Raw genomic sequence first — 12,525 nt, 5'->3', positions numbered from 1 at the left:
AGACCTGTGTGACATCCAGCCAAATAATCTGGTAGTGGCACCAAGGGGCACGTGGTTCTTCCTGGGATTAACTCAAATGGCCAAAGGGCATTTTCCCTAGGTAATAACCCATGGTTGATTCAATTCAATAGATATTTAATCAGCTACAGTGCTAGACGCAACATCTAAGGATTTAACGGAACTTTATTTCATACTGTACTTGAATTATTTTACTTAACAGCTAGATTTGATGTATGTGTGTATAGCACAGTAGGCACTGAACTGTTTTAACGTTAAAACCTTACCGGGAGGGCGCCTGGGTGGCTCAGATGGTTAAGCGACTGCCTTCGGCTCAGGTCATGATCCTGGAGTTCTGGGATCGAGTCCCACATCGGGCTCCCTGCTCAGTGGGGAGTCTGTTCCCCCCTCTGGCCCTCCTCCCTCTAATGCTGTCTCTCATTCTCTCTCTCTCAAATAAATAAATAAAATCTTAAAAAAAAAAAAAAAAACTTACCGGGATTCCCTGGGATTGACACACATTTTGTTTGATCTACATCTCTTACATCTACCACATTATTTAAAGACCTCTGATACTCAGAAGGGACCCTAATACACTGTAAGATCTTTAACAACCAGAGAACTGTATTCACTGCAATCAGCACATTAACTAGGCACTTAATAGGGGCTAACACTACACATCCTACAAACACTGAAATGAGAAGGGAATATTATAAACTTTGTCAATAAATTCAACAATGTACATGAAATTAATAAATGCCTTTTAAAAATAAGACTCATCCAAAGGACACAAGATGAAACAAAACCTGACTAGCTCTTTATCTCATTAAGGAATTAAATTTAAAACAAGCAACAAAATTTAAAAGCCTTCCTGTAAATATCAAATTATGCTGTACACCTGAAACTAATGTTTTATGTCAATTATATCCCATCCCAAAAAAGAAAAAACAAACCCTTCCTACAAAGAAAACTCTAAGCCCAATAGTTTCACTAGTAAATTACAACAACCATTTGAAAAAGAAAAATACTGGTATTACATAAATTCTTTCAGAAATAAGGAGGAAAATCTCCAAACTTGTTTTATGAGGTGTGTACAACCCTGATACCAAACCCTGAAAAAAGACATTGTAAGAAAATTATAAGCCACTTCCTCATGCAAATAGATGCAAAATTCTTAAATATTAGCAAATGATATCCAGCAATGTATAAAAAGTACAATAATATACCATAACCAAGTGGGGTTACCTCAGATATACAAGATTGATTTAACACTGAAAATTACGTTAATAGCCTTCAAATATTTCTCCCTCTTCAGCCTTTACTCTCAAATTGAAAGATGTGAAGCTGTCCTCAGTACGGCTCCTTCTAAGCCTCTGTTTTTTTTTTTAAGATTTTATTTACTTATTTGAGAGAGAGAGACACGGCGAGAGCAGGAACACAAGCAGGGAGAGTGGGAGAGGGAGAAGCAGGCTTCCCCGCGGAGCAGGGAGCCCGATGCGGGGCTCGATCCCAGGACCCTGGGATCACGAGCCGAGCCGAAGGCAGCCGCCCAACAACTGAGCCACCCAGGCGCCCTAAGCCTCTGCTTTCTTACAGCCTTCACATACTCCACCGTACCCCGTGAACAGCAATTAAACACCTGTATGCCATTCCTGCTTGCCAAAGCCTTTTTTTTTTTTTTTTTAAGATTTTATCTATTCATCTGACAGAGAGAGCAGGAACACAAGCAGGGGGCGTGGGAGAGGGAGAAGCAGGCTGCCCGCGGGGCTCGGTCCCAGGACCCTGGGACCATGACCCGAGCCGAAGGCAGACGCTTAACGACTGAGCCACCCAGGCGCCCCTTGCCAAAGCCTTTTAATTTTCTTTCATCTCTTCACAAATAGCTAAGAAATAATTAAACTATGTAGAGCTAGTCAAAGCATGGTCCTGGGACCAGCAGAATTAGCATCATCTGGGAACTCGGAAGCAAATTCCTGGGCCCCAGTGCAGACTTACTAAATCAAAATCTCTGGGGGGTGGGGCCTTGAGTATTTTTTTTTTTTTTTAATGATTTTATAACTTTTTTCATCAGTGTACCCTTTCCCCATCCCGCCCACCCACCTCCTCTCTGGTACATCCTGGATTCTATACGTTATAATCTAAGTTATATACATTCTTTTTTTTCTAAGATTTTATTTATTTGAGAGAGAGTGGGATAGAGAGACAGCATGAGGGGGGGAGGGTCAGAGGGAGAAGCAGACTCCCCGCTGAGCAGGGAGCCCAACGCGGGACTCGACCCCGGGACTCCAGGACCATGACCTGAGCCGAAGGCAGTCGCCCAACCAACTGAGCCACCCAGGCGCCCCTACATACTATATTCTTATAATAAAATATGCTGGGGCAGAGAAAACATTTAGAAAATCATATGGAAAATACATTCACGGCATTGTATTAGATTTATCAAAAGAAAGTCCACCTACAAGTGGACCTACACAGTTCAAACCTATGTTGTTCACGAATCAACTATCTTTTTTTTTTAAAAAAAACTATTCAACGTTGGAGTAACATTGCTGTTTTGTTAAGTAGGCTCCAACGTGGGGCTTGAATTTATGACCCTAAGATCAAGAGTTGCACACACCACCGACTGAGACAGCCAGGTACCCCAACATTGCTCTTTTTTTCTTGCCATTACTACCAAAATTTTGGCCAATCTTGAACTGCTTTAGAAGAAACAGCTACGGGGCACCTGGGTGGCTCAGCTGGTTGGGCGTCCAACTCTTGGTTTCAGCTCAGGTCGTGATCTCAGGGTCCAGGGTCATAAGACTAAGCCGCAGGGTTGGGCTCCTCACTCAGTGGGGAGTCTGCTTGAGAGTCTCTCTCCTTCTCCTCCCGCCCCTCCCCCCGGAGAGCACACTCTAATAAATGAATCTTAAAAAAACAAAAGGAAGCAACAGTGACCTGAAGACCCAGAGGTCAACCCTTCAAATATGCTAACACTCAAATCTGAGAGTAATCCTTTTAAAAATGTACACAAAGCTCAACTAGTCATCACATGATTGAAATGATCTTCAATTTTAAAGCAATGGCTTCAAGTGCAGTTGTAAAATGCTTTTACTTCATCTAACATAGCTCAAGCCGATTTTATGAATAAGGCAAAAAGATCTCCACCGTGTGGGTTTTTATTTTTTAAATTATGCATACAAAGCAGAAGAAAGATAAATTCAGATAAAACCCCACTATCCCTTCTCTTTCCACATGGGAAACTCTCCTGCCCCCACTAATCTACTAAATTGGAGAGGACTATTTGCTTCAATTAACGTTCTGCTCATTCGGTCTATCCCAGGGGCCCAGGACTCTGCTTTTGTACCGTGCACCATATTAAGTAAGATTACATTAGCTATTCACCAAAGCCAAGTAAAATGATCCTGTTACTAGCCCTCCTGAGATATGGAAAAGTTCAAGGAACACGAGCTTTGGAGTCAAAAGGGCATGGTTTATAGGCAAGCACTCCCTTCCCTTCTATCAGATGAGTATGGCTCAAGTTATATGGTCTCTCTCAGACCTGTTTTCTCATCTGTACAATGAGAGTATCACCCACCCCATAAGATTAAAAAGGTAAAAACATGAAAGCTTTAAACAGTGTATCTGGGACATTAAGGAGGACTATTACCCTCCTTTGCTCATCTCTGTGGTGTCTCTGTCCAGTTGACCACCGTGTATTTTTTAAATTTTGTGAACTGATACATAAAACCATGGAAAATCGTTATAATACGCTAAGAAAAACAGGATTCAAAATCAGATCGCAGTATGATTTCTACAAGTAAAAAGTTATGTAACATCACTTATGAACATGAAAAAAGCTAAAAGAAAATCCAGCGTTGTCCTTTTTATGAGCACAATGCAACATCAATGAAGGTATATGGAAAATAGGACGTTAAAACATTTATCTTTTCTAAACTTTAAGCTAAATAAATTTTTAAAATTAATAAATGTTAGCTTTCCTTGTCCTATTTAATATACGTCTGTGGCCCGTTCCTAAGGAGACCCCCCCCCCATGTAATCTGCCCCATGGCCACCCCCCAACCCCGGCCACAGCCAGAACTCCTGCCCCATTGTCACTGACGGCAGCTCTTCTCTTCCAGAACATACCACATTGAAACAAAAGAATTAACCCAACCACATCAGGTCAAGAGCTGCTATGAGAATCATAGTCCAGAAGAGACACTACCATACAACAGTGCCAATGAACTGCTCTCCAGAAAGGCTTCTCGGTCTTTTAAAGGACAAATCAACTTACTAGTATTGCTCTCGTCTTCTGGCCTTTATGCAAATTGACGAGAAACGAGAGGAGCAATACACAACCTAGACAGAGGCACAAAGAAGCTCTCCCACTGTTAAAAGCTGTCCTCAACCCAGAGTAGCTACTTCAGAACAAGTCACTGAAAAGTGTGGACGCTTAAAACTGATGAGCACGACCAACAAAGCACTCCCACGCACAAATTATTCAGGGTGCAGTGGCTTACTGTGAAGTGGCAGGAAACGCCCCTGGGGCAGGCTGCAGACATGCTCAGCAGCTGGGTGTTTTTTTAAGATGCTCTTCACAGAGATCCCAAAAGTGTCTCCATCACTGTCTACTTTGTACAAAGCAAGATCACCAGGATCGCTCATCTTGTGGAACTCCTTCAGTTGTTCATACCCACGAACAGGTAACGATAAGCAACATCAAGTAGTACCGCTTTGCATGAACGTGGCGTAAACGCCACATGCAGAACGAGCTATTCTGGCTCCGCCACTCTCCTGGAGAGGCTCAGGAATGAGGGGGGCCCCTCTGAGGACAGAAGGTTAGGACAAGTGGTCAGGGGGCACAACAGTCAGGCTGCTGCACCACCTGCTGGGCCGGACGGGGCCCTCGCATCAGCCAGCCTCTCACCGCTCTCACGTCCACGTCCACGTCCACGTCCACGTCGAGGACTGCCACTGCCAATTATCTTTGCCCTCTCGATGCAAGAACTCCCCTATGAGCTCAACTTTTACAATAATTTGGCGACCAAATCTCAAAGAGCATTAAGACAAGTTTTTGCTTTGTGAGAAATGAACACCCATCTACGTGGTAAACACACAGGACAACTTCAGACACGCATGGAAGAGGGGACGGGCAGCTGCCCCTCACCTGGGCAATGGCAGCTTCGTTATCAGCCAATCCCAATAGAAAGATCCTCACTTTGTCGATCTTCACTGGAACCGCTCTCCCTCTCCATTCCACTTCGCTCATGGTGGCTGCCTGTTTGGCCCGAGTCTGAGTAATCAATGCCTGGAAAGTAGTTTTCAAAAGTCAAAGCTTTAATTGCTCGTGGTGAAAGGCAGAAAGAACTATTAGTTGTCTCTTTCTATAACTAACATATTATGCCTTATGAAGTAGTATACAAATTGTATTTAAATTCCTCCTTAGTATCATCTATCTTAGCTTATAGAAGCTCAAACATCAGAAAGACGTAACAGAAGGTTAAAAAAGAACAACACTGGGGCGCCTGGCTGGCTCAGTCAGTAGATCATGTGACTCTTGGCCTGGAGGTAGTGAGTTCAAGCCCCATGCTCGATGTGGAGCCTACTTAAAAGAATAACAACAAAAAATTTTTAAAAACAAAAAAATTAAAAAGAGCAACACTTTCAGTAAGGGTATAGGAGAGAAACTATCTGTACATGCTATAAACAGAAATGTAAATTAGTAGAAACTTCCTTAAAGATATTTGTCAATACGAATCAAAAGCTTCCAAAATATTCAACCCCATAATTAGGAATGTATCTTAAGGAAGTAACTAAAAATGTGTACAAAAACACGGATATTCATGGTAATACTATTTATCACTTCATCAACAACAGTGAAGCGCTCAAATGAAGCAGACTTCAGTACAATAGAGTACTATGTGGCTATCAAAACATGACAGTGTAGGAACATTTACTGAAGTGGAAAAAAAAAACACTCGAGATGTTGTATTTAAAAACCACGTTACTGGGGTGCCTGGGTGGCTCAGTTGGTTAAGCATCTGCCTTTGGCTCAGGTCATGATCCTGGGGTCCTAGGACCAAGCCTGACATCGGGCTCCCTGCTCAGGAGGGACTCTGCTTCTCCCTCTCTGTCCGCCCCTCCCCCCCCGTTCATGCTCTCTCAAAATAAATAAAATCTTTAAAAAATTAAAAAAATAAAAAGCACGTTACTGAACGGTGTATACTGAGATCCCCCCCTTTTTTTTTAAGATTTTTATTTATTTATTCGACAGAGAGAGACACAGCAAGAGAGGGAACACAAGCAGGGGTAGTGGGAGAGGGAGAAGCAGGCTTCCCGCGGAGCAGGGAGCCGGATGCGGGGCTCGATCCCAAGACCCTGGGATCATCACCTGAGCCAAAGGCAGACGCTTAAGAACTGAGCCACCCAGGCACCACCTGAGATCCCATTTAAAAAATATATGCCTCAGGACCCCTGGGTGGCTCAGTTGGTTAAGCATCTGCCTTCGGCTCAGGTCATGATCCCAGGGTCCTGGGATTGAGTCCCACATCAGGTTCCTTGCTCAGCAGGGAACCTGTTTCTCCCTCTGCTGCCATTGCCCCTGCTTGTGCCCTCCCTCCCTCCCTCTGACAAATAAAGTCTTCAAAAAAAAAAAAAAACCATACATACATATATGCACGCGTGTGCCTTTTTGGGGCAACTGGGTGGCTCAGTCAGTTGGGTGTCCAACTCTTGGTTTCAGCTTGGGTTGTAGTCTCGGGGTCATGGGACTGAGCCCTGTGTCGGGCTCTGCACTCAGCAGGGAGTCTGCTTGGGATTGTCTTTCTCTCCCTCTCCCCCAACCCGTGCTCTTTCTCGCTCTAAATAAAATCTTAAAAAAATATACGTATAGATGCTTTTCTTCCCTACATATACAAAAATCCGTAAGCTATTCATCACCTTATTAGTAGTGGTTACCTCTGATTTTACCATGTGATTTTAGTTTTCCCCCATCTTTTGTATTTCCTACTTTCTCTATTTGCCCACATTACTTGCCTACAAAATAAACATGAGATGAAAAAATGAATACTTTAAAATATTAAATGAAAAGACTTCGTTAAAAATACATGGTTATAAATATGCATATATTAATAACAATTACACTGACTACTCAGATTATGGGTTACTTCTTTTTCCAGACTTTTTCCAACCAAAGACTTCACAAAAATGTACAGACTAGATTACCTCCAATTTTTCAGCCAGAAGACCCTCAGTGCCCCCAGACCTCAATCTCATCTGCATGAGCTCACTGATAGCGGACTGGTCCCCTGAGAAAGAGAGAGCTGTTGAGTAGCAATCCTCAGGGTCTGCTCTGGTCTCTCAAGAACCACCAGATGCAACTCCAAGCTCTTCCCCCTGCACAGGCACAGTTCAGTGAAACCCAAGTCCTTTCACAAAGCTCTTGAGGAGTACAGAAGCTGGCAGGATGGAAACAAAGCACAGGAACTGCCTTCCGTGACTTTAAGCTGGGCTGATGTCGACAGCTCTACTTTTCTCATCAGCCAAAACCCGTGCCAAGGACAGATGCAGGGACAAGGAAAGCACGAAAGTTAACAAATCCTCTAGGCTCTCCGAGATGAGCCACCACCAACCCACCCATCTGTGCTCAGCTCAGCCCCTGCTCACCAATGTTATATGCACAGTAGCGGATGTTGGGTGAGATCTCTTCCACACGCTGGTTGTACAGCACAGCCTGCTCTTCTGTGAAGGCGCTGGCCAGTTTCTCGTAGATAGTTCTGTGAGGAAAAAAACACCAGCTTTCACAGCAGCCTTACTTCAAGAAAATAAAAAAGAACACAATGGCTGAAAACAAAACATGGCACTCTGAGACCCTTCTACCAACTATGAGAACCGGCACGGTTCTCAGGATGAATGAGAATGATCAGTATTCCTAAAAGGGAAGGGGAAGAAAAAAAAAAGAAGTAACTGGAGCTTGCTCAGTCGACTGGGTGTCCAACTCTTGATTTCGGCTCAGGTCATGATCTTGGGGTCATGAGACTGAGCCCCACGTCAGGCTCCTCACTCAGCAGGGAGTCTGCTCGAGATTCTCCCTCTCCCTCTGCCCCTCCCCACCGAGTGCTCTCTCCCACGTACATGCTCTAAAATAAATAAATCTTAATAACTGTACTTCTGTAGAAACAATCATTAAGTGACCTGCAGCTTGGAAGGGACCATGTACAAGTGAAATTGGCTGTGGCTTTTGAACCAGAGGACTTACTTGCACTTATTAAAAGCCTCAATCGCAGCTTTCCATTCTTGATGTTCAAAACGCAGCATTCCTGAGAGGTAAGCCGTGTAAGCCTGGAAAGGGGAAGAAGGGAGCTGCTTCAACACCCAAGAGCCAAGGCCACCGCTCAATCTCTTCCACCTGCTTTCAGCTTTGACATCAGGAATATAGAGATATTCATCAGGGTGATTTTATTTTATTTATTTTTTATTTTTTTATATTTATTTATTTTATTATTTATTTACTTATTTTTAAGAAGGCTTCAAACCCAGCTGGGAGCCAAACATGGGGCTTGAACTCAACACTAAGATCAAGACCCAAACTGAGATCAAAAGTCACTCAACCAACCGCACCACCCAGGCACCCATTCAGGGTGATTTTAACAGAGAAAATTTATTGGGGCGCCTGGGTGGTGTAGTTAGCTGAGTGACCAGCTCTTGGTTTCAGCTCAGGTCATGATCTCAGGGTCATGGGATCGAGCCCCTCATCAGGCTCCACGCTCAGAGAGCAGAGTCTGCTGAAGACTTTCTCTGCCCCTCCCTGCGGCACGCTTCCACTCTCTTTAAAGTAAATAAATAAATCTTTTTTTAAAAAAGAGAGAGAAGGGGCGCCTGGGTGGCTCAGTCATTAAGAGTCTGCCTTCGGCTCAGTTCATGATCCCAGTGTCCTGGGATTGAGCCCCGCATCGGGGTCCCTGCTCAGCGGAAAGCCTGTTTCTCCCTCTCCCACTCCCCCGCTTGTGTTCCCTCTCTCGCTGTCTCTGTCAAATAAATAAATAAAATCCTAAAAAAAAAAAAGAGAGAGAGAGAGAGAAAACTTTAATAAAATGCGATACACAGGTGTGCCTGGGTGGCTCAGTCGTTAAGCGTCTGCCTTCAGCTCGGGTCATGATCTCAGGGTCCTGGGATCAAGCCCCACATCAGGCTCCCTGCTCAGCGGGAAACCTGCTTCTCCCTCTCCCACTCCCCCTGCTTGTGTTCCCTCTTGCTGTGTCTCTGTCAAAAAAATAAATAAAATCTTAAAAAAAAATAAAATAAAATGTGGTACACAGATAATTCACCATGATTCATTCACTGCCTAGAATTGAAAAAAAAAAAAAAAAAAGTCTGTTTTCTTCATGTGACTTAATAATTAGCTTCCAGGATATAACATTCAGTATCAGAAGCTGAATGGAAATTTGCAGTATCTGTATCTTTTTAAAAATTCATTTCAGAGGTGCCTGGGTGGCTCAGTCATTAAGCGTCTGCCTTCGGCTCAGGTCATGCTCTTGGGGTCCTGGGATCGAACCCCATGTCAGGCTCCCTGCTCTGTGGGAGGCCTGCTTCTCCCTCTCCCACTCCCCCTGCTTGTGTTCCCTCTCTCGCTGTGTCTCTCTCTGTCAAATAAATAAAATCTTAAAAAAAAAAATATTCTCATTTCTCTGAAACTAATACACTATATGGTAACTGAAATTTTTTTTCTGAACTTAAATAAAATTTAAAAATGCAGAGAGCCCTGAAAAAAAAAAAAATCTTATTTTGTGAACTTTCCAGATCTAAGAGTCAAGCTTTCTATCTCCATTTCAAGGGCAGGCTCAGTTGGTGGAGCATATGACTCTTGATTTTGGGGTCATGAATTCAAGGCCCACAGTGGGTGCAGAGATTACATACATACATACATAAAGTTAGGGGGGAAGAAAACAAAAACAGGCCAAGAGCTCAAAAACAAAGAGATGCCAACTTCGCCTTGAAAAAGCAAGACCATGTTATTTCCTCTTCTGTCAATTTGTAACATTAAGAAACTGTTCCATTTAACTATAAAATCACGTCTCTAATCACAATAAAGCAAAGCTGACGTTAAGACACTAACCTGAGCCTCTAACTTGGTCTTGGCATCCACGCGATTGCTCTCACACAAGCGTTCCAATTCCTCTGCGTGTTTCACGGCTTTGCGCAGGCGAGACAACAAGTGGAACCGTTTTCGGGGTTCAGTGTTGGCTTCCTGTTTCAGCTGCATGGCATAGCTCCAGGCTCGTTCAGCATCCATCAGAACCAGAAGCAAATACCTAAGCAAGAGAGAACGGGCAACCTGAACAATGAACTCCAAGAGCATCAGACTTTGATATTCCCCAAGGCACGATCTTTAGCCTCTCAGCTTCTCCCAACACCCTCCCTGGCTTTCCTCCTCAGAACTACTCTTCTCGGGGCCTGGGGGTTGGGGGGACACAATTGGTTAAGTGTCTGACTCTTGGTTTTGGCTCAGGTCATGATCTCAGACTTGTTGAGATCGAGCCCTACAAACATTGGGCTCTGCGTTCAGCATGGAGTCTACCTGAGATTCTTTCTCCCTCTGTCTCTGCCCCTCTCACTCAAGCTCTAAAACTTAAAAAATATTAAAAAAAAAAAAAAAGAAAAAGAAGAAAAAGCACTACTCTTCTCCCAGTATCAATCATGGCGCCCAACCAGCATCTCCGATCAGGCTCCACCTCAAATTTCTAACCACCCACCAGACACAGCTCACTAAAAACACCTGCTACCACCTCAAACCGGGCAAATGCAGACTCACTCCTCCCCAGTTTTAGCAAAGTGGCAGCCCAGGCACACAATCTGGCCTCATCTTTGAATCAACACCTCCTCCATCCCAACCCAGCTGAAAATCAAGTCCTTAAGAGGCACTATACTGAAGTGGATAAGAAAAAGGCTCTAGAGTCAGGGTTGGAATCTCAGGACCATCTGTCACTAACTATGTGACACTGGACAAAGTACTAATCTTTCTGTGCCTCAGTCTCCCTTGTAGTAATACATGTAACACACTTAAACCAGACTGTGGCACTTACTAAGGACTGAATAAATTAGCCACTTATTATACTCGAAAATCTTTTGCTAAGCTACTGCCCTGATTAATTTTCCTTAAACATGAGCTTAGGGTGCCTGGGTGGCTCAGTTGGTTGGGCGACTGCCTTCAGCTCAGATCATGATCCTGGAGTCCTGGCATCGAGCCCCGCATCAGGCTCCCTGCTCAGCGGGGAGTCTGCTCCTCCCTCTGACCCTCCCCCCTCTCATGTGCTCTCTCAAATAAATAAATAAAATCTTAAAAAGAAAAAGAGCTTAATCTTGTCTCTCCAAAATAAAGGATCTCGGGCGCCTGGGTGGCTCAGTTGGTTAAGCGACTGCCTTCGGCTCAGGTCATGATCCTGGAGTCCCGGGATCGAGTCCCACATCGGGCTTCCTGCTCAGCAGGGAGTCTGCTTCTCCCTCTGACCCTCTTCCTTCTCGTGCTTTCTATCTCTCATTCTCTCTCTCAAATAAATAAATAAAAAAAAAATAAAATAAAATAAAGGATCTCATTATCACAGAGACCCTTCCTAACCTGTTCTCATCAGATTTAACCAATACCTCCTGCTGAAGCCCATGCTCTAGTTCTGTGTGTCTCCATACACCAAGCTCCCAGCCTCTCTGCTGCCTAAGCAGCAGCTAACTGACCACAGCATTATAATTCCTAAAGTACATTCAGACACCAAGGCAAGCTGTTTCCCCTCACACAGAATGTTCTTTCCTCTCAGAAACCCCTCAAGATCCAGCCTCCTCAATGCAGGCTTCCTGGTTTCCCTATCAAAACCGCCCTGGGACGCCTGGCTGACTCAGTCAATAGATCATGCAACTCTTGATCTCTGGGTTGTGAGTTCAAGCCCCACATTGGGCGTAGAGATTACCTAAAAAAAAAAGAGAGAGAGAAACAAAACAAGGGATGCCTGGGTGGCTCAGTCAGTTAAGCATCTGCCTTCGGCTCAGGTCATGCCTGGGATTGAACCTGGCATCCATTGGGCTTCGTGCTCAGCAGGGAGTCTGCTTCTCCCTCTCCCTCTGTCCCTCCCCCCTCTTGTGTGTGCTCGTGCTCCTGCTCGAGCGCCGCTCTCTCAAAAAAAAAGACAAAACAAACAAAACACTTTACAAAAACAGGTGGCAAGGACCAATTTGGCCCACGGGCTGAAATTTGAGGAACCGGCCTAGAGACCTTTAATACATGCTGCTTGACAGACTGATCCTTCTGCAAATTTAAGCATGGCTGCATTCAGCACCAAAACATAAAACTCTTCTGGAATAATTCACACATAGCAGATTTCACTTAAGATATATGGATTTAAGTAAGCACTTATACACTGAAACTTGCATTCCAGAACCTTACCCGATACCCCATCAGGTTCTAATCCCGGACCTTAGTGTTTGGCACCCCGCCACAGCTCCTGAAAACGTTACCAAACCTCTCTGAGCCCCAGTCCCCTCATCCTATAAATTAAGAAT

At 44.2% G+C, this 12,525-nt stretch overlaps 1 protein-coding gene across 2 annotated transcripts in view; it reads right to left on the bottom strand.

Annotated features, from left to right (window-relative positions):
* Positions 1–12,525, bottom strand: part of SRP68 (signal recognition particle 68) — a 32,052-nt gene that overhangs the window by 14,947 nt on the left and 4,580 nt on the right. The window contains exons 4-8 of one of the 2 annotated variants that reach the window (XM_025859819.2): positions 10,094–10,289; positions 8,237–8,319; positions 7,645–7,754; positions 7,204–7,301; positions 5,147–5,287 (exon numbers count right to left, since the gene is read on the bottom strand). In XM_025859819.2, the coding sequence (XP_025715604.1) occupies positions 5,147–5,287; positions 7,204–7,301; positions 7,645–7,754; positions 8,237–8,319; positions 10,094–10,289 (628 nt within the window). The remainder of the gene's footprint in view (positions 1–5,146; positions 5,288–7,203; positions 7,302–7,644; positions 7,755–8,236; positions 8,320–10,093; positions 10,290–12,525) is intronic. The other variant, XM_025859820.2, reaches the window with a different exon arrangement.

The sequence above is a fragment of the Callorhinus ursinus genome, unplaced genomic scaffold (assembly GCF_003265705.2).
Source record: "Callorhinus ursinus isolate GAN/ISIS: 27379988/994484 unplaced genomic scaffold, GSC_fseal_2.0 scaffold68, whole genome shotgun sequence".
Classification (NCBI taxonomy): domain Eukaryota; kingdom Metazoa; phylum Chordata; class Mammalia; order Carnivora; family Otariidae; genus Callorhinus; species Callorhinus ursinus.
The sequence above is the reverse complement of the archived record's forward strand: the minus strand, read 5'-3'. Positions and strand labels throughout refer to the sequence as shown.